This window comes from Clarias gariepinus, chromosome 5 (assembly GCF_024256425.1).
Source record: "Clarias gariepinus isolate MV-2021 ecotype Netherlands chromosome 5, CGAR_prim_01v2, whole genome shotgun sequence".
NCBI lineage: Eukaryota > Metazoa > Chordata > Actinopteri > Siluriformes > Clariidae > Clarias > Clarias gariepinus.
The window spans coordinates 35,124,857-35,147,141 of NC_071104.1; the positions used below are offsets into that span (position 1 = coordinate 35,124,857).

General features: G+C 40.3%; 1 protein-coding gene across 1 annotated transcript in view; it reads left to right on the plus strand.

Moving 5' to 3' along the window:
• Positions 1-22,285, plus strand: part of ttn.1 (titin, tandem duplicate 1) — a 137,304-nt gene that overhangs the window by 88,411 nt on the left and 26,608 nt on the right. The window contains 10 exon segments of the mRNA XM_053496981.1: positions 59-346; positions 434-721; positions 824-1,111; positions 1,485-2,075; positions 2,160-2,264; positions 2,406-2,603; positions 2,688-2,984; positions 3,083-3,670; positions 3,755-4,057; positions 5,085-22,226. Coding sequence (XP_053352956.1) covers positions 59-346; positions 434-721; positions 824-1,111; positions 1,485-2,075; positions 2,160-2,264; positions 2,406-2,603; positions 2,688-2,984; positions 3,083-3,670; positions 3,755-4,057; positions 5,085-22,226 — 20,088 coding nt within the window.

Sequence of the window (22,285 nt, forward strand, 5' to 3'; positions counted from 1 at the left end):
ATATACCTGGCACATATTATAACATAAAAATGTATTTTAAAAATTATCTTAATTTCAGTTGCACCTGAGGCTGAACTTGATGCAGTGTTGAAGGATACATTGGTTCTTCAGGCTGGTGCTCGAATGAAGCTTCATGCCAAAATAAAAGGCCGCCCTGTACCAAAAGTTACGTGGGCTAAGATGAACACCAACATAAAAGACAGACAAGGAATCGTCATTAAAATCTCAGACACTGACACAATGGTTTTTGTTGAAAGAGTTAATAGATATGATGCAGGAAAATACATTCTTAACCTTGACAGTGTCAGTGGCATGAAGATGTACACAGTTGTTGTTAAGGTTATTGGTAAGTTCATGGTTACGAGTAAAATGGTTAGCAATTAGTTCTACTAAAAGAAAAATACTTTACTGACATTATGTTTGCACCATACAGATACTCCCGGCCCACCACTAAACCTGATGGTGAAAGAGACAACAAAGGACAGTGCATCAATTATGTGGGATGAACCACTAATTGATGGTGGAAGTGAAATTACAGGTTACATAGTAGAAAAACGTGATGCAGAGAGAAAAGCATGGTCCACAGTTTCCAGCTGTGACAAAACATCTTTTAGGATTGAGGGCCTGGAACCTGGTAGATCCTACAACTTTAGAGTCAAGGCTTTAAATAAGTATGGTACTGGTGAGCCTGGTGAAACAGCAGATGCTGTCAGAGCCTCTGGTGAGTAAAATTTTTTTAAGACTGTATCTTTTAACATAGCTAAATTAACTGTTTTTACTATATTACACCTTTTTCCCATTATTTTTCTTTTTTTTTTTTCAGAGCAACCTGGACCCGTCATAGACTTTAAGCCCTTGCTAGTAACCAGAGATTCATGTACTCTTTCTTGGAAGAAACCTGTTAGTGATGGTGGTAGTCGAATAATTGCATATGTGCTTGAAGTTCTGAATGGTGAGGACAAATGGAAGGAACTTCTAAGATCCAAGAACATGCAATATAGTGCTAAAGATCTTGTTGAAGGAAGAGAATATAAGTACAGAGTAAGGGCAACCAATGATGCGGGCGATGGTCCAGTGAAGGAGCTCTCTGTTGTGGCAAAGGATTTGATTGGTGAGATTACATAATGAATTGATATTATATAATAGAAATATTAAAGGTGCCCTATTATAATGCAACATGAGCTTTAAAGTGAAAAAAAAATTCTCACTGTTTTAATCCTACTTGAAAAACTGTTCAAATGTCTATAGCTTTAAATGAAAATAAGATACTGCCCCCACCCCCCCACCTCCCCAGTCTGAAAATATTTTTACTGAGTTCTTGGAATGATGAATGTCATACCAGGCAGGAAGTGCATGTGCAAACAAATAGACAATGTCATTTTTTAAATTCTGTCTGTCTGTGTACACACATTGAAGATCTAATGTGACCTAAATTTTAACTTATTTACCACATGTAATTTCCCTTTTTCTGTTTCTTTGTTTAGTTTATCCAAGCTGTGATTTACGAGATTTGCCAAACTTGAGCTACATTGCAAAAGAAGGAAGCACTGTTCGACTTAAGATTCCCATCCATGGTAAACCTGTTCCAACAGTCACATGGAAGAAGGGTGAAGATGAAAACTTGACTGACACTGGAAGAGTTTGTGTAGAATCTACTGCTGTTAATACAACTCTCTTGATTCGTGACTGCCAGAGGAATGATGCTGGAAAATATACCATCACTCTTCGTAATAGTGCAGGATCAAAAGACTCCTCTATCTTTGTGAGAGTTGTTGGCAAACCAGGAATTTGTACAGGACCTATCAAGTTTAAGGAAGTAACAGCCGATGGAGCTACCTTAAAATGGGGCGTTCCTAAAGATGACGGAGGGTCAGAAATTACGAACTACATTTTAGAGAAACGGGATTCCATTACCAATATGTGGGTAACTGTCTCCTCAGCCGTGGAAACAAACAGTCATAGAGTGTCTGGTCTCCATGAAGGAACACAATATATCTTTAGAGTTTCTGCAGAAAACAAATATGGAGTTGGAGAAGGTCTCAAATCTGAACCTATGGTTGCTAAGCATCCATTCAGTAAGTTCACTTTAGCATTATTCTCCATAATCACTATTGCATAATACAATTAAACTTAATTTTTCATTTATATTTTAATATCAGATGTACCTGATGCTCCACCTCCACCCCAAGTCTTGAGTATGCGTCATGAATCTGCAACTTTGGCTTGGTCTGATCCACGAAAAACAGGCGGTTCACCAATTACAGGTAACAAAAAAAAATAAAAAATCTAATCTAAAATCATTCTAATCTTATTAAAATATCCATAAAAAGTTAAAAAATATTCAACATTTTAAAAAACTTCTTCATTTGCTAATCCATAATTACATGAGAAATATGTATTTTCAGGATATCATGTGGAATTCAAAGAAAGAAACAGCATGTTATGGAAAAGAGCTAACCCAGCACCTTTAAAAATGAAAGACTTTAAAGTAAAAGGTTTAACTGAGGGCCTGGAATACGAGTTTAGAGTGATGGCTATAAATTTGGCTGGGGTTGGTAAGCCAAGTTCTCCAACTGAACCAATGGTGGCCTTGGATCCAATTGGTGAGTAAGACCTACTACTTATTAAAATGTCTACACTATTCAGTTTCATAGTATTTTGTTACATTTGTATATGGCTTATTTTAGATCCTCCTGGAAAACCTGATGTAATCAGCATCACAAGAAGTACCGTAACCCTTCAATGGACCGAACCTCAGTATGATGGTGGACATAGACTTACAGGTTACATAGTTGAGAGACGTGACCTTCCTGCCAAGGTCTGGGTGAAAGCCAACCCTATAAATGTTGTGGAATGTGCATATACTGTGTCCAACTTGCAGGAGGGTTGCAAGTTTGAATTCAGAATCAGAGCCAAGAATGCAGCTGGGGCAATAAGTCCACCATCTGAACAAACAGATACCCTTGTGTGCACAGATGAATATGGTAATGCTGTTTTCTATGTTTTTATTCTTCAGTATGTATGATTAACACATATTTGTGTCACGTACCAACTTAAAATAATTTCTGTTGTTATCCCACAGCGGCACCAACCATTATTATTGACCCCACGGTAAAGGAAGGACTTACAGTCAAAGCTGGAGACACAATAGTCATTACAGCAACAAGCATTTTAGGGAAACCTGCACCAAGATCAGTCTGGTCAAAAGGAGGAAAATACTTTAAGCCATCAGATATATGCCAGATTGAAACCACTCCCACATCCTCTACTCTGTCTATTAAATATGCAAGCAGAAAGGAGTCAGGGGAGTATACCATTACAGCAAGCAATCCATTTGGTGTTAAAGAAGAAAATGTCAAAGTAACAGTGTTGGATGTTCCTGGGGCCCCAGCACCAATTGAAACAAGTGGCATATCATCAGAAAAGGTTACGTTGACCTGGGCACCACCTAATGAAGATGGTGGATCTGCAATTAAATATTACATTTTAGAAAAGAGGGAAACAAGCCGTCTTCTGTGGACAATTCTCGCAGAAAAGGTTATTGACTGTCATTTTGTTGCAAATAAACTAATCCAAGGAAATGAATATGTATTCCGTGTATCAGCTGTCAACCATACTGGAGCTGGTGATTTTTCATATTCAGAGCCTGCGAAGATGGTGGATAATTATGGTAAGGAGCACTATAAACTAACGATGAATTGTAGACATTTCCTCTCTGTGAAATCAGTCTAAACTAAAACTTTGTTACTTATAGGCCCTCCAGGCCCTCCATCAAGACCAGAGGTGGAAAATATTGGAGCCAAGACTGCTACAATTACATGGAAGAGACCAGCTGATGATGGAGGCAGTGATATCACAGGTTACATGATTGAGAAAAAGGAAAGAAAGGGCATAAGGTGGTCAAAAGCATCAAAGAAGACTGTACCTGATATTCATTTTGAGGTTCAAGGCCTCACAGAAGGAGAAGAGTATCAATTCAGAGTAACTGCTGAGAACAAGGCCGGCTTTGGGGAACCCAGTGAGCCATCACAACCTGTTAGAACAAAGGTCATTGCAGGTAAGTAACATCTGTAAAAAGTTAGTAATGGGAACCAGTTTCTTGTTCAGTTATGGCACTTTTTGTAATTCCAAATGGCCTTCAAATAACTGACTACATATTGTACCAATTATATTTGTAAGTCAGTTTCCTCTAAAAAAAAATTTTTTTTTAGGCTGTTATGTTCTGGTACTGCTTACCACTAAAATATTTAGTGGCAGTACATAGTACTGGGAAGAGGGCAGAATAGCTGCTAACCATGGATGCACATTCAGCAAGAAAACATATCTGCTAAAGTTTAACACAGTTAATTAGTTTTAGCTGCTCCTGCTGAGAGGTTGCCTCGGCTGGCGATTTTACACTGTATTCCCTTTCTGTTGCAACCCTCCCATTTTATCCCGGCTTAGGGCTGGCACTGCATCCATTAGCTGGGGTTTGTGCACTGGCTGAGAATCAAATACGGGCCTTCCACATGGCGGACGAGAGACCTGCCACTGAGCCACGAATGCCCCGTGATTCTAATATCAAATGAGACAGATAAACTGACGAAATTTACTAGACTGTTCACCACCTTTTATTCTCCTAACCTTTCTCTGTATAGTACTGGCACAATTTAGGAAACTTTGACCCCTCCATATTTTTGATACTAAATTATATACTTAAATAAGCACAAACACATCCTCTAAAAATACTGTATTCTGGTACTGCTTACCACTAAAAAATTCAGCGGCAGTACACAGTACTGGAAAGAGGGGAGAACAGCTGCTTGCTATGGTTGCACTAGGCTGAATCATTGATTCATGGGGAGTTATGGCTTTTTTTCAAAATTTTTAACAAAATTCACACACAAATAACCAAAACAATTTAAATATAATGTTTTACAATTTGTCTTTTGTAAAACCCTTGCATTTCAAATAAACATGTTCAAAATATTCTCTTTAATCAGTTTGTAATGCTTCCTGTTTTATTTGAATAAATTTTCTTTCTTTATTATTATTAATATTATTATTATTATTATTATTATTAATTAATTAATTAATCTTTTTAGCTTCACCTGGACCCCCAGTCAACCCAAGAGTCACGGATACAACAAAAACCACAGCTGAACTGCATTGGGGCAAACCTGTTAATGATGGTGGTATGCCCATCACAGGATATATTGTTGAGCACAAAAAGGATGGGGAAGAAACATGGGTGAAGGATACAACTACAGCTTTAATTATCACAGAATTTGTTGTTCCAAACTTGGAAACTGGAGCAAAGTATCATTTTAGAATTAGTGCCATAAATGCAATAGGAGTTGGGGAACCAGCACAAACAGTAGACCTCATTGAAATAATTGAACGTGAAGTAATTCCAGACTTGGAACTTGATGTTGAATTGAGAAGAACACTAGTTGTCAAAGCTGGAGGATCTATTCGCATATTTGTTCCAATTAAAGGGCGTCCAACTCCATCTGTGACTTGGACAAAGGAAGGATCTGCACTAAAAACCCGGGCGAACATTGACTCTACAGAGTCTTACACTCTTTTAGTCATTCCTGATTGCAATAGACATGATGCTGGAAAATATGACTTGACATTAGAGAATGCGGCTGGAAAGAAGACTGCCTATGTGAATGTTAAAGTTTTGGACTCTCCCGGACCCCCTATCAATCTTAAACCAAAAGCCATTGACAAGGAAAGCATTACACTTCAGTGGGAACCACCTCTTATTGATGGTGGTGCACAAGTTACTAATTATATCATTGAAAAAAGAGAAGCTACCCGTAAAGCATATGCTACAGTAGTAACAAAATGTCCCATGTGTTCTTTAAGAATTCCAAATTTGTCAGAGGGGTCAGAATATTATTTTAGAGTATCTGCAGAAAATGAATTTGGAATTGGTGAAGCAGCAGAAACGCTAGATCCTATCAGAGCATCTCAAGCACCAAGTCCCCCTGAAATTGTCACAATTACTGATGTTACCAAAAACTCAGCTAGTCTTACATGGACCAAACCAAAGCATGATGGTGGAAGCAGAATAACTGGGTATGTTGTTGAGGCTCAGAAAAAAGGAACAGACCAGTGGGCTCATGTAACTACTGTAAAGTCTTTAGACTTTACTGTAAAGAATTTAAATGAAAACGAGGAGTATGTATTCCATGTCATGGCTGTTAATTTATCAGGCAGAAGCCATCCTCGTGAAAGCAAGCATGTTGTTATAAAAGACCAAAGCACAGAACCAGAATTTGACCTGAGGGGTATCTGCAAGAAGACCGTCATAGCAAAGGCAGGGGATGACATAAAGGTTGAGGTACCAGTAAGTGGGCGTCCTAAACCAACAGTAACCTGGCAGAAAGACCATCAACCTCTCAAGTTAACACAAAGGACACTGGTTGAAAACACCGCTACTTCAAGCATCTTGACTATAAATGAGTGTTCTAGAGGAGACACTGGAGTGTATTCAATTACAGGGAAAAACATAGTTGGTTCAGTTACTGAAAACATCATAATTAAAGTGCATGATGTTCCTGGGCCACCTAGGGGACCAATAAAATTAGACAAAATATCTCGTGATTCAGTTGAGTTCTCATGGGATTTACCGGAAAATGATGGTGGTGTACCAATTAGTAGTTATGTTGCTGAAATGAGGGAAACTACTACTCAGAACTGGACATTGCTGTCTTCAACAATCATTCGAACAACATATAAGGCAACTCGTCTAACAACAGGCATGGAATACCAATTTCGTGTAAAGGCCAAAAATAGATATGGAGTAGGACCTCCAATTACATCAGAGGCTGTAGTTGCAGCTTATCCATTTAAGGTTCCTGGACCACCAGGCACTCCCAAAGTTGTCGAATTCACAAAGGACACAATGACTGTTGGCTGGAATGAGCCAGTAAATGATGGAGGAAGTGAGGTTATTGGATATCATGTTGAAAGAAAAGAGAGGAACAGCATTATCTGGCACAGAATTAGCAAAGCTCTTGTGGTAGGAAATCTTTTTAAAACAACTGGGCTGGAGTCTGGTACCGCGTATGAGTTCCGGGTGATGGCTGAAAATGTAGCTGGAATTGGAAAACCAAGCAAAGCATCTGAACCCATGCTTGCTCTTGATCCAATTGATCCACCTGGTTGCCCTATACCAATCTACGTGTCTAAAAATGCAATTACAATTCAGTGGACAAAGCCAGAATATGATGGTGGGTTCAAGATTACAGGCTATATTGTGGAAAAAAGAGATCTACCATCAGGGCGCTGGATAAGGGCCAACTTTACAAACATTATAGAAACTACCTTTACTGTAAGTGGTCTAAACAAAGATGCGTCCTATGAATTCCGTGTACTTGCAAGAAATTCAGTTGGAGCTATTAGCAACCCATCAGATATATCAGATCCAATAATTTGTAAAGATGACATTGAAGAACCAAAAATTATGGTTGATGCCAAATTTAAGGATGTTGTCCTTGTTAGAGCAGGAGAAGTCTTCAAACTTGATGCTGATGTTACAGGCCAGCCTTTGCCATCTATGGCATGGACCAAAGATGGAAAGGACATTGAAAATACTTCTAAACTACAGATGAAAATTACAGACCTTACTGCTTCCTTGGTAAACAAGGACTCTCTTAGAAAAGATGGAGGTCAATTTGTTCTAACAGCTACTAATGTGGGTGGATTTGCTAAACATATATTCAATGTTAAAGTCCTTGATAGACCCGGACCACCTAAAGGACCCCTTATGGTTTCAGATATCACAGCAGAAAAATGTGTGCTTACATGGGCTCCACCAGAAGATGATGGTGGAGCAAACATTGAATGCTATGTAATTGAAAAACGTGAGTCAAGCAGACTTGCTTGGACAAGTGTGGCAACAGACTTTCAAGTTACACAACACCAAGTAACAAAATTGCTCAAAGGAAATGAATACATTTTCAGAGTCATGGCTGTTAATAAGTATGGAGTTGGGGAGGCACTTGAGTCTGACCCAACAATTGCAGACAACCCTTATGTTCCACCTGACCCTCCACAAATGCCTGAAATTACAGCTGTCACAAAAGATTCAATGGTGCTTTGCTGGGGAGCTCCTGCAAATAATGGTGGAAGTGAAATCACTAACTACAGTATTGAGAGAAGAGACAGAATTGGTTTACGCTGGGTAAAATGCAACAAAAAGAAGGTAACTGACTTACATTTTAAGGTTACTGGACTTGTTCCAGGACATGAATATGAATTTAGAGTTTTTGCAGAGAATGTAGCTGGAATCAGTGGACCAAGTCCCTCAAGTCCCTACATAAAAGCCTCCGACACACTGTTTAAACCAGGCCCACCTGGTAACCCAAGGATCTTGGACACAACAAGTTCCTCAATCACACTTGCATGGAATAAACCATTATATGATGGTGGCTCTGAAATCAGTGGATACATTGTTGAGACTTGTATGTCTGGAACTCAAGAGGAGGAATGGACGATTGTCTCTCCTAAAGAGGGCCTTAAAGCAACATCATTTACCATCACGAACCTTAAGGAGAATCAGGAATACAAAATAAATATATCTGCCATTAACAGTGAGGGTATTGGAGAAGCAGCACCTGTTCCAGGTTCACCTAAAGCTGAAGAGAGACTCCTACCACCAGAAATTGACCTTGATGCTGACCTTCGTAAAGTTGTGAACATTAGAGCATGTACCACCTTGAGACTCTTTGTTCCAATTAGAGGAAGGCCAACTCCAAATGCCAAATGGTCAAGAGAGAATGATGAACCTTTGGATAGAGCTACAATTGAGAGTACATCATCTTTCACATCATTGGTGGTTGAAAATGTGAACAGATTTGACAGTGGTAAATATATTTTGACTGTGGAGAACAGCTCTGGAAGCAAATCAGTTTCTGTGGTTGTTAGAGTTCTAGATACACCTGGTGCCCCACAAAACCTTCAAATAAGCAAAATTACCAAAGAATCTGTCTCACTAATATGGGATCCCCCATTAAACGATGGTGGCACCAAGATTAAAAACTACATTGTTGAGAAACGGGAAGCAACAAGAAAGGCCTATGCTACAGTTAATGCTAATTGTCATAAAACAACCTGGACTGTTGATCACCTTCAAGAAGGATGCAATTACTACTTCAGAGTACTTGCAGAGAATGAGTATGGCATTGGTATCCCTATTGAAACCAGTGAATCGGTCAAAGTATCAGAAAAACCACTGCCTCCAGGAAAAATTACACTTCAAGATGTTACAAAGACAAGTGTCACACTGTCATGGGAGAAACCTGAACATGATGGAGGAAGTAGAGTGGTTGCATATGTTGTAGAGATGCAGAGTAAAGGCAGTGAGAGATGGACACAGGCCATGATTGTGAAAGTACCTGAGGCAGTTATTTCTGGGCTTACTCCTGGTGAGGAGTACATGTTTCGTGTTTCGGCTAGAAATGAAAAAGGCACCAGTGATCCTCGCCATATTGGTGTTCCGGTGATTGCCAAAGACCTTGTAATTGCCCCATCTGCCAAGTTGTTATTTTCAACATTTAGTGTTCTTGCTGGAGAGGATTTGACAATAAATATTCCATACATTGCTCGACCTAAAGCTGCAGTCTCCTGGGAGAAGGATGCGATACCACTTAAGCAAACAAGCAGGGTTAACTTCTCTTTCACAGACAACCAACTGAATCTTATAGTCAAAGAGGCATGTAGAGATGATGTTGGTCACTACAGCATCAAACTTTCAAACACAGCTGGTGAGACATCAGTGAATATAGGAGTAGTTGTTCTCGACAAACCTGGCCCACCAGTTGGCCCAGTGAAATTTGATGCAATAACATCTGACAGTGTCACTATTTCATGGAAACCACCAGAATATGATGGAGGCTGCACAATTAAGAACTACCTGGTGGAGAAAAGAGACACATCCACAACAAACTGGGTAGTTGTAGCAGCAAATCTGGCTAGAACCAAGGTTAAAGCTGGAAGACTAAAAACCGGAACTGAATATCAATTCAGAATAACTGCTGAGAACAGATATGGCAAAGGCCCTCTGCTTGTCTCAGAGTGTGTTGTTGCACAATATCCATATAAGCTTCCAGGACCACCTGGAACACCCTTCGTTCATTCTTCAACCAGAGATAGTATGGTTGTGATGTGGAATGAGCCAGTTATTGATGGAGGAAGCACAATTTTGGGTTACCATCTTGAACGTAAAGAAAGAAATAGCATTCTCTGGATCAAGCTTAATAAGAGTATAATCCAGGACACAACCTACAAGACCACAGGCCTTGATGAAGGCCTTGAATATGAATTTAGAGTGTATGCTGAGAACATTGTTGGTATTGGAAAGGCAAGCAAAGTATCAGAGGGACATGTTGCTCTTGATCCTTGTGATCCTCCTGGCACACCTGAAGCAGTTAAAATTACAAAGAATTCTATCACTATCGTGTGGACTAAACCCGAATATGATGGTGGAAGCAAGGTCACAGGCTATATTGTTGAAAAGAAAGAATTACCAGAAGGACGCTGGCTTAAGGCAAACTTCACAAATGTTATTGAAACAGAGTACATTGCCACAGGTCTCACAGAAGACCAGAAATATGAGTTTAGAGTTATTGCAAGAAATGCAGCAGGAGTTTTTAGTGATCCTTCATATAGCACTGGACCCATTGCTGCAAAGGATGAGATTGAAGCCCCTCGCATCAGCTTAGACCCACATTATACACAGGCTATTGTTGTAAGTGCAGGAGAATCGTTTAAGATTGATGCAGATGTACATGGAAAACCAGAACCAACAATTTTCTGGATGAAGGGAGATCAAGAACTTGGAAACACAATACATCGTGAAATTAAAAACACCACCAGCTTTGCATGCTTATCTGTAAAAGAGGCCAAGCTTGCTGATGGTGGTGAGTACACTCTGCTGCTAAGGAATCCAGGTGGTGAGAAAGCTGTCAAGGTCAATGTCAATGTTTTAGATAAACCTGGGCCACCAGAGGGTCCAATATTTATTACAGGGGTTACCAGTGACCAATGTTGCCTTTCATGGAAACCTCCAAAACAGGATGGTGGAAGCAATATCACTCACTACATTCTTGAAAGAAGAGAGACAAGCAGACTCATCTGGACACTTGTTGATCCCAAAGTTCAAGCTGAGTATATGAAAGTAACAAAACTTCTTGAAGGCAATGAATATATTTTTAGGGTTTTGGCAGTGAACAAGTTTGGAGTTGGTGAAGCACTTCAGTCTGATCCAGTTCTTATTAGGGATCCTTTTATGCTTCCAGATGCCCCGAAGGCAATAGAGGTCTCTGATATTAAAAAAGACTCAGTGGTACTAAGTTGGGAGGCGCCTTCAATTGACGGTGGCACTCCTGTCACTGGATATATAATTGAAAAACATGACAAGGAGGGAGTTCGATGGATTAGATGCAACAGGGAACATGTCACTGACCTAACCTTCAAAGTCACTGGACTCCTTGAAGCTCACCTCTATGAATTTAGGGTTGCAGCTATAAATTCTGTTGGGGTTGGTGAGCCTAGTTCAGCAACAGTATTCTATAAAGCTCTGGATCCTGTGTTCAGGCCAGGTCCTCCACATAATCCTAGGGTGATAGACACAACCAAATCATCTGTGTCACTTGCATGGGGGAAACCTATTTATGATGGTGGATGTGAAATCCAAGGATATATTGTTGAATCATGTGAGGTGAAAGCTGCTCAGGAAGTTTCAGAAGATGTCCCTATGGCAGAAGAATGGACTATGTGCACACCAGCCACTGGTGTAAAGTTAACATGCTTTACTGTGGAAAATCTAAAAGAAACCCAGAAATATAAGTTCAGAGTATGTGCAGTTAACAAAGTTGGTGTTGGTGAGCATGCAGATGTTGCTGGCCACATTCAACCGGAAGATAAGACAGAGGAGCCAGATCTTGATATTGATTCTGAGTTTAGGAAGCTTGTCAGTATTAAAGCTGGAAGATCGCTCCGAATTTTTGTTCCAATTAGAGGACGCCCTATACCACAAATTAAATGGGAGAAGGATGACTGCCCTATTAAAGAGACTGGACAAGTTGAGGTCACATGTGCACATACTTCTCTTGTGATTGATAACATATCTAGAAATGATAGTGGAAAGTATACCGTGATTGCAGAAAACTCATCTGGTATTAAGTCTGTAACCATCACTGTGAAAGTGCTCGATACTCCTAGTGCTCCAGTTAACATTAAAGTGCAGGAAATTACAAGAGAGTCCGTCACTCTCTCATGGGACCCTCCTGCCTTAGATGGAGGAGCTAAGATAAAAAATTATATTGTTGAAAAACGTGAAACTACAAGAAAAACATTCTCAGCTGTTGTAACAAATTGCCATAAACTGTTCTGGAAAATTGAACCACTTCAAGAGGGCTGTTGTTACTATTTTAGAGTCCTTGCAGAGAATGAACATGGTGTTGGAGTCCCTGCAGATGTTACCGATCCTCTGAAAATATCAGAAGTACCACAGTGCCCAGGAAAATTAAGTGTTGTTGATGTTACAAAAACAAGTGTCTCTCTTGCTTGGGAGAAACCACCGCATGACGGTGGCAGCAGAATTCTTCAGTACCTTGTAGAAATGCAAGTGAAAGGAAATGAAAAATGGTCTGGCTGTGCAAATGTAAAAACCTTAGATGCTGTTATTAATAATTTGAACACAGGTGAAGAGTACACTTTCAGAGTAATTGCTATTAATGAAAAAGGAAAGAGTGACCCAAGAACACTTGCAGTCCCCGTACGAGCAAAGGATCTGGTTATTGAACCAGATGTTAGGCCTGCATTTAACAGTTATAGTGTTCTTGTTGGAAAAGACCTGCAAGTTGAAATTCCAATTTCTGGGCGCCCTAAACCAAAGGTCACATGGATAAAGGATGGTGCATCACTTAAATTTACAACAAGAGTAAACATTTTAAATACACCACATAGTACAATTCTTAGCATCAAAGAAGCTGCCAGAGAGGATGGTGGTATGTACGGAATAAACGTCTCAAATGATGTTGGGCAAAAAGATGCAACAATTGAAATAATCACGCTTGACAAACCAGGACCACCATCTGGCCCTGTAAAATTTTTTGAGGTCACAGTATCAAGTGTTACATTATCATGGGAACCTCCGAAATACACTGGTGGGTGCTCAATTTCAAACTACATTGTACAAAAAAGAGACACTACTACCACAACCTGGGAAAATGTTACAGTTTCTGTGGTAAGAACAACCCTTAAGGTCTCCAGACTCAAAACTGGGGCAGAGTACCAATTCAGGATCATTGCTCAAAACAGATATGGCAAAAGCTATGCTTTAGATTCCGCAGCTGTTGTTGCTCAGTACCCATACAGAGAACCAGGCCCACCTGGCACTCCATTTGTGTCAACTTTATCAAGAGATCACATGGTTGTTGAGTGGCATGAACCTGTTTCAGATGGTGGCAGCAGCATTATTGGATATCACCTTGAAAGAAAAGAGAGAAACAGTATTCTTTGGACAAAGATAAACAAGACCTTAATTCAAGAAACTAAATTCAAAACCAGTCCTTTGGAAGAGGGAATTGAATATGAGTTTAGGGTCTATGCTGAAAATATTGTTGGTATTGGTCGGTGCAGCAAAATCTCAGAGGGGTACGTGGCCCGTGATCCATGTGATCCACCTGGCACTCCAGAAGCAATTCATCTTAGCAAGAATTCAATAACAATCCAATGGACAAAACCAGAATATGATGGAGGAAGTGTGATAACTGGTTACACTGTTGAGAAGCGTGATCTGCCAGAGGGACGCTGGATGAAAGCTAGTTTTACAAATGTCATTGAAACCCAATTTACTATTAGTGGGCTAACAGAGGGAGCTAAATATGACTTTAGAGTAATTGCAAAAAATGCAGTTGGCACCATTAGTAAGCCATCTTTCAACAGTGGACCTATTGCAGCACTGGATGAAGTAGAACTACCAAAGTTTTCAGTTGATCCTGAATATACTCAGACCATTATTGTGAATGCTGGAGATACATTCAAACTCAATGCAGATGTCTATGGCAAACCAATACCTACGATGGAATGGTTCAAGGGTGATAAAAAACTTGAAAACACAATTAGATGCGAGATCAAAAACACTTACACCAGGGCTATGATTGTGGTAAAGGATGCACTGAGGCATGATGGTGGACACTATACTCTTCATCTCACCAACGTTGCTGGCTCACAAACTGTTGCATTCCAAGTAAAAGTACTGGACAAACCAAGTCCCCCAGAAGGGCCTCTTAATGTCACAAGTGTATCTAGCGATAAATGTACCCTGTTCTGGCGTCCTTCTGAAGATGATGGAGGAAGCCCAATCACTCATTATATTATTGAAAGACGTGAAACAAGCCGCCTTGCTTGGACTATTGTGTCTGGTGTTTGTAAAGCCACAGTGTTTAAAGTGACAAACCTTCTTGAAGGCAATGAATATATCTTCCGTGTCATGGCTATCAACACTTATGGTGTAAGTGAGCCAATTAATAGTACACCTGTAATTATGAAGAATCCGTTTGTTGTCCCTGGATCACCGCAAATTTTGGAGGTGACTAACATTGCTAGAGATTCTATGACTGTATGCTGGAATGCACCAGAGAATGATGGTGGAAGTGAAATTATTGGCTATATCATTGAAAAGAAAGATCGCTCTGGAATTAAGTGGACGCGATGCAACAGACAAAAAGTTACAGATGTATGTTTCAGAGTGCAAGGCCTCATAGAGGATCATGAGTATGAGTTTAGAGTGTCTGCTGAAAATACAGCTGGAATTGGTGAACCTAGCTTGCCTACATCATACTACAAAGCTTGTGATCCTAAATATAAACCCGGCCCTCCAACATATCCTCATGTAATTGACACCACAAAAAGCTCCATTTTAGTAGCATGGGGAAAGCCTCTTAATGATGGTGGAAGTGCTATCCAAGGATACATTGTTGAGATATGCAAAGCTGAGGAGGATGAATGGACTATGTGTACGCCACCAACTGGCCTACGTGTTAATAAATTTGAAATAACCAAACTAACAGAAAAACAGGAGTATAAGGTTCAAGTATGTGCTATAAATAAATTAGGTGTGGGTGAGCCTGCGGCTATTCCTGAGCCAGTGAAACCAGAGGACAGACTTGACGTTCCAGAAATTCACCTTGATTCAGAGTTGAGAAAAGGTATAGTTATTCGGGCTGGAGGATCATTTAGGATTAATGTGCCTTTTAAAGGACGACCAACACCAGAAATTAAGTGGACAAAAGATGAAGGGGATTTATTAGAGAAGGCCATAATTGAGAAGAGTTTAAATTTTACACAGCTTTCAGTTGATTCATGTGACAGAAGAGATTCTGGAAAATATACAGTGTCCCTTAAGAACAACAGTGGCACTGCATGTGAATTTGTGTCTGTAAAGGTATTGGATACACCAGGAGCTCCACTTAATTTAGTTGTAAAAGATATTAAAAAAGACTCTGTTGTACTTGTTTGGGATCCACCACTTATTGACGGAGGTGCAAAAATAAAAAACTATGTTGTTGATAAGCGTGAATCTACAAGAAAAGCATACGCTAATGTCACAACAAAGTGTAGCAGAACGAGTTTTAAGGTGGAAAACCTGGCCGAGGGAGCTTTATACTACTTTAGAGTTATGGCTGAAAATGAATATGGAATTGGTCTGCCAGTTGAAACCAAGACTCCATCAAAGGCCTCTGAAGTTCCTTTACCAGTAGGAAAGATCATGTTGACTGATGTTTCCAAAGTAAGTGCATCCCTGGCGTGGGAGAAACCAGACCATGATGGTGGAAGCAAAATAGTAGGCTACTTGATTGAAATGCAACCTAAGGGAACAGAAAAGTGGGGTGTAGCCACATCTGTCAAAACATGTGAAGGCACTGTCACTGGGCTGACAGCTGGTCAAGAGTATTTGTTCCGGGTTCTTGCTTATAATGAGACAGGAAAGAGTGAGCCAAAGCTTCTTGCTGCCCCTGTCGTTGCCAATGACTTAACCATTGAACCAAGCCTTAAGGTACAGTTTAGCACATACACTGTAAAATCTGGTGATGATCTTAAACTGGAAATACCAGTATTGGGACGTCCCAAGCCAAAGGTTACTTGGTTAAAGAATGGACAAGCTCTTAATGTAACATCGAGAATTAGTACTTCAAACACACCAACTTCAGCCATTTTACAGATTACTAAAGCCAATAAAGAAGACTTTGGAAAGTATACAATTAGTGCAATGAACAGCGCTGGAACTATTGCAGAAGAAATTGGAATCATTGTCCTCGATAAGCCTGGCCCACCAACTGGCCCTATTAAAGTGAATGAAGTAAGCAATAGCTTTGTGACAATCTCATGGGAACCTCCATCTTACACAGGAGGCTGCCAGGTAAAGCACTACATTGTTGAAAAGCGAGACACAACCACCACAACATGGGAAGTTGTAGCTGGAGCTGTTGCAAGAACCTCTCTTAAAATAACAAGGTTAAAAACTGGTGCAGAGTACCAGTTTAGAGTCTTTGCTGAAAACAGATATGGTAAGAGTTCCTCTTTGGAGTCTAAAGCAATTGTGGTTCAGTATCCATACAAACCTCCTGGGCCACCTGGAACACCTTATGTAAAATCTGCCACCAAGGATCAAATGATAATTGAATGGAATGAGCCTGTTATTGATGGTGGAAGCTCAGTAATTGGCTACCACCTGGAAAGCAAAGAACGAAGTAGTATCTTGTGGACAAAGCTGAACAAAACTCTCATTACTGACACGATGTTTAAGATAAGTAATCTTGAGGAAGGAGCTGGTTATGAATTTAGAGTATATGCTGAGAACATTGTTGGGATTGGCAGAGTGAGCAAGGTTTCAGACAGCTTTGTTGCTCGTGATCCATGTGATCCACCTGGTACTCCAGAGGCTATTTCTATTTCAAAGACCCATGTGGTAATTCAATGGACAAAACCCCAATATGATGGCGGCAGCAAAGTGACAGGATACATTGTTGAAAAGAGAGATTTGCCTCAAGGCCACTGGATGAGAGTCAACTTTACAAATGTGATTGAGACTGAATTCACAATCACTGGCTTAACAGCAGACCAACAGTATGAATTTAGAGTAATCGCAAGAAATGCTGCTGGTACTTTCAGTGAGCCATCTGAAAGCACCGGTCCAATTACAACAACAGATGCAATAGAACCTCCAAGCGTTTCAATGGATCCTAAGTACCAGGATGTCATTGTTATCAGTGCTAGGGAGAATTTAGTTCTTGAAGCAGACATTCATGGAAAACCCATTCCTGATGTTCAATGGCTAAAAGAAGGAAAGGAAATGAATAAGACACTACGTATTGAAACAAAAACTACACAGAAATGTGCCAGTATTACTGTGAAAGACTGCACACGATTAGACAGTGGCCATTATGACCTTGTTCTGAGAAACAGTGGTGGCATAAAAACGATTCCTATTACTGTAAGGGTTCTTGATAGGCCGGGCCCTCCAACTGGACCACTAAATGTAACTGGTATAATGTCTGATAGATGTGATCTGACTTGGACTGAGCCTTCTCAGGATGGCGGTGCTAATATTTCTCACTATATTCTTGAAAAAAGAGAGACCAGCAGGCTATCATGGACTCTGGTTGATTCAAATATTAAGACTACAAGTTACAAGGTGACAAAGCTCCTGACAGGTGATGAATATATTTTCCGAGTAATGGCTGCAAATAAATATGGAATTGGTGACCCACTGGAGTCTGAGGCAATCATTGCACGCAACCCATACAAGCCACCAAGTGCACCATCAACACCAGAAGCAAGTGAGATCACAAAAGATTCAATGCTCATATCATGGAATGCCCCAGAGAGTAATGGAGGAACTGAAATTATTGGTTATCATCTGGAGAAACGTGACAAAGATGGTGTAAGATGGACCAAATGCAACAGACAGAAGCTTTCTGACTTGCACTTCAAAGTAACTGGTCTTTCAGAGGGTCATTTCTATGAATTCCGTGTGGCTGCTGAGAATGCTGCTGGTGTAGGAGCTCTAAGTGACTTATCAATGTTCTGTAGGGCAATTAATGCAGCAACTCCTCCCGGTCCACCACATCATCCTAAAGTAACAGACCATACAACGTCCTCTGTCTCCCTGGCTTGGGGTAAACCAGCTACAGATGGTGGAGCATTTATTAAAGGCTATATTGTTGAGATGAAAGAGGCATCTGCAGACGAATGGACAATATGTACACCTCCAGCTGGTATACAGGCAACATGCATAACAGTGGAAAACCTTAAAGAAAATGCTGAGCATATTTTCCGGGTGTGTGCCATTAATTCAGAAGGAGTTGGAGAACCTGCTGAAGTTCATGGTTCTGTGACTACTATTGAAAGAATTGAGACTCCAGAGCTTGAACTTGATGTAAATCTTAGAAAAGTTGTCTCTGTTCGTGCAGGTGGTTCACTTCGTCTGTTTATTAAAATTCGAGGCAGACCTGATCCATCTGTCAAATGGGAGAAGGAAGAGGGGGCATTAACTGACAGAGCCCTGATCGAAACTACTAGTTCATACACCATGCTTGTAATTGACAATGTCAATAGATTTGATAGTGGAAAATATGTTCTAACACTTGAGAATAAGAGTGGCACAAAGTCAGCATTTGTAAATGTAAGGGTGCTTGACTCTCCAAGTGCGCCACAGAATTTTGATGTTAAAGAAATTAAGAAAGACTCAGTGACTCTCTACTGGGAACCTCCTCTTACTGATGGGGGTGCTAAAATAACCAATTACATTGTGGAAAAGCGAGAATCTACAAGGAAAGCTTACACCACCGTCACAAGCAACTGCATTCAAAATTTCTTTAAGATAGAAGATCTTCAAGAAGGAGGAATATTTTACTTCAGAGTTAGTGCTGTTAACGAATATGGCTTTGGTCTGATGGCAGAAACAAAAAATCCGGTCAAAGTTGCTCAGGTTCCTATGCCCCCAGGAAAGGTGAGCCTTGTGGATGTTACCAAAAACAGTGTGACTCTTACTTGGATGAAACCTGCACATGATGGTGGTAGTAAAGTACTTTGTTACAATGTAGAGATGCAGACAAAAGGTACAGACAAATGGGTTATGTGCTGTACAGTGAAAGTTCCAGAAGCTACTGTGTCTAACCTGTCACCGGGTGAAACATACTCTTTCAGAGTAATTGCACTTAATGAGAAAGGCAAGAGTGAACCCCAAGAACTTGGTGTGCCTGTCCGTGCTAAAGACATAGAAATAGAGCCCTCAATTAATCTGCTGTTTAACACTTACAGTGTTAAGGCTGGAGATAATCTTACTGTTGAGGTTCCCATAAGAGGCAGACCTAAGCCAGTGGTTTCATGGAAAAAGGATGAGCTACCTCTTAAGCAAACAACTTCTCTCTCAATAGAAAACACCATGATATCAAGCAAAATTGTGATTAAAGAAGCTTCTATTGAGCATGTGGGAAAATATGAAATCACCTTAGCTAATACGGCTGGCACCATTTCCACAGATATTAATGTTGTGGTTCTTGATAAGCCAGGACCACCAGCTGCAGTACGCATTGATGCTGTAACTTCTGAATCCATAACCCTATCATGGTCTCCCCCTGAATATGATGGAGGATGTTCCATTAATAACTATATTGTTGAGAAGAGGGACACCAACACAACAGTTTGGGAAATTGTTTCATCAAACATTGCCAGAAATTCAATCAAGGTATCTCGACTGACTCATGGTTCTGAATACCAATTCCGTATATATGCAGTGAACCGATATGGAAAGAGTAAGCCAATTGACTCTCCTGGAATTACAGCAGAATATACATTCAAGCAACCCGGACCACCTGCTACTCCCCGTGTGGCTCATGCTACCAAGGCATTCATGCTGGTGACATGGAATGAACCAGTTAATGATGGAGGTAGCACAGTTCTTGGATATCATTTGGAACGCAAAGAGAGAAGCAGTATTCTATGGACTAAGGTAAATAGGGTTCTTATCAAAGATACTGAATTTAAAGTAACTGGCCTTGAAGAAGGTATGTTCTATGAGTACCGAGTATATGCTGAAAACATTGCTGGTATTGGAAAAGTCAGCAAAGTCAGTGAACTTATAGCTGCTAGAGATCCATGTGATCCTCCTGGTCAACCAGTGGTTACAAGCATTACCAAATCTTCTGTCTCTCTCTCCTGGACAAAGCCTGAATATGATGGAGGGGCAAAAGTTACAGGTTATGTCATCGAACGTAAAGATCTCCCAGATGGCCGTTGGATGAGATGCAACTTTACTAATGTTCCTGAAACATACTTTGATGTTACCGGTCTTACTCAAGATCAGCAATATGATTTCCGTGTAACTGCAAAGAATGCTGCTGGACTGTTTAGTGAGCCATCATATAACACCGGTCCTATCACAGTCAAAGACAATGTAGATCCACCACGAATTATAATGGATGTCAAGTTTAGAGATGTTGTTGTAGTAAAAGCAGGAGAGACCCTAAAGATCAGTGCTGACACTGCTGGACGCCCACTACCAGTGGCATTGTGGTCAAAGGATGGAAAAGAGATTCAGTTCAGTACAAGAATTCAAATATCTGGAACAGATACTAGCACTATGGTAGTAGTAAAAGATTGCAAAAAGAGTGACTCTGGAAAGTATACCCTAACATTACAGAATGTTGCTGGTACAGTATCAATGCCAGTCAAATGTGTGATACTTGATAAACCTGGACCTGCAGCAGGACCTTTGTCAGTAACTGAGCTCACTGCAGAGAGCTGCACATTGTCATGGGGACCACCACAAGAAACTGGTGGTACAGAAATCACACATTATGTTGTTGAAAAAAGAGAAACCAGCAGTTTGGCATGGACAGTTGTACATGGAGAGGTGAAAACTGTAACATACAAGGTGACAAAGCTCCTCAAAGGCAATGAATACATATTTAGAGTTTTGGCTGTAAATAAATTTGGACTTGGTGAACCTCTTCAAAGTGAGCATGTCAAAGTCACTGACCCATTCACCTTTGCAGCAGCACCAACAAATGTTGAAATAGTGAATGTGTCTAGTGAGGAGATGACTATAACATGGGCTAAGCCTGCTTCTGATGGAGGCAGTGAAATATGTGGCTATGTAATTGAACGACGTGAAAAATCAAGCCTTCGATGGGTCAGAGTCAACAGAGAGCTTGTAAAAGACGAAAAAGCTGTAGTGTCCAAACTAAGAAAAGGAAGTGAATATGAATTTAGAGTATTCGCTGAGAATGCTGCAGGTTTAAGTCCTCCTAGTGAGCCATCTGCTCCAGCTGTGGCAAAGGATGCTTTACTTGTTCCATCTCCACCATCCAAACCAAAGGTTATTGATTACACGAAGAGTTCGATTACAATTTCATGGAACAAGCCATTGTCAGATGGTGGAACACCAATCCTTGGATACAGAGTGGAATACAAGAAAGCAGAGGAGGAGGAATGGGCTGTTGCCATTCAGATGACCAAGAGCACTGAGTATACTGTTTCTGGTCTTACAGCTGATCTAGAATATGTATTTGCAGTTAAATCAATAAACAAAATAGGCCTAAGTGAGCAATCTCCAATTTCTGAACCACAGTCAGCAACAGATAGAAAGGAGGAACCAGTATTCGATGTTGATATTGAGATGAGAAAAATGCTAATTGTGAGACATGGCAATTCATTCACAATGACAGCACCATTTAAAGGAGTACCAGTGCCTTCGGTCACATGGAATAAAGAAGGCATTGACCTCAAATCAAGAGCTACAATTGAAACAACAGAAAAACACACATCCCTAACTATTGAAAAGGCAACAAGAAATGACTCAGGACAATACACTGTTACATTGGATAATGGTCTTGGAACTGCAACTTTGCCAATTGTTGTCAAAGTTCTTGATTCCCCAGGACCACCAGTTAATGTAAAGGTAAAAGATGTGACAAAAGATTCTGCCACAGTGACCTGGGAAGTCCCAGAGAATGATGGGGGTGATGCTGTGAAAGCCTACCATGTTGAAAAACGTGAAGCTACCAAAAAGGCCTGGGTGTGCGTAACAAATAATTGTCACAATCTAGTCTATAAGGTAGAGGACTTGCAGGAGGGTGGAGTCTACTACTTTAGAATCCTTGGAGAAAATGAATTCGGCATGGGTGTACCTGCTGAAACAAAAGAGGCAACTAAAATAACAGGTAAGTTTTTCTTCTGCTTTGACTTTTACCATAACTAGTTTTGGTCTTTTCTACTATTT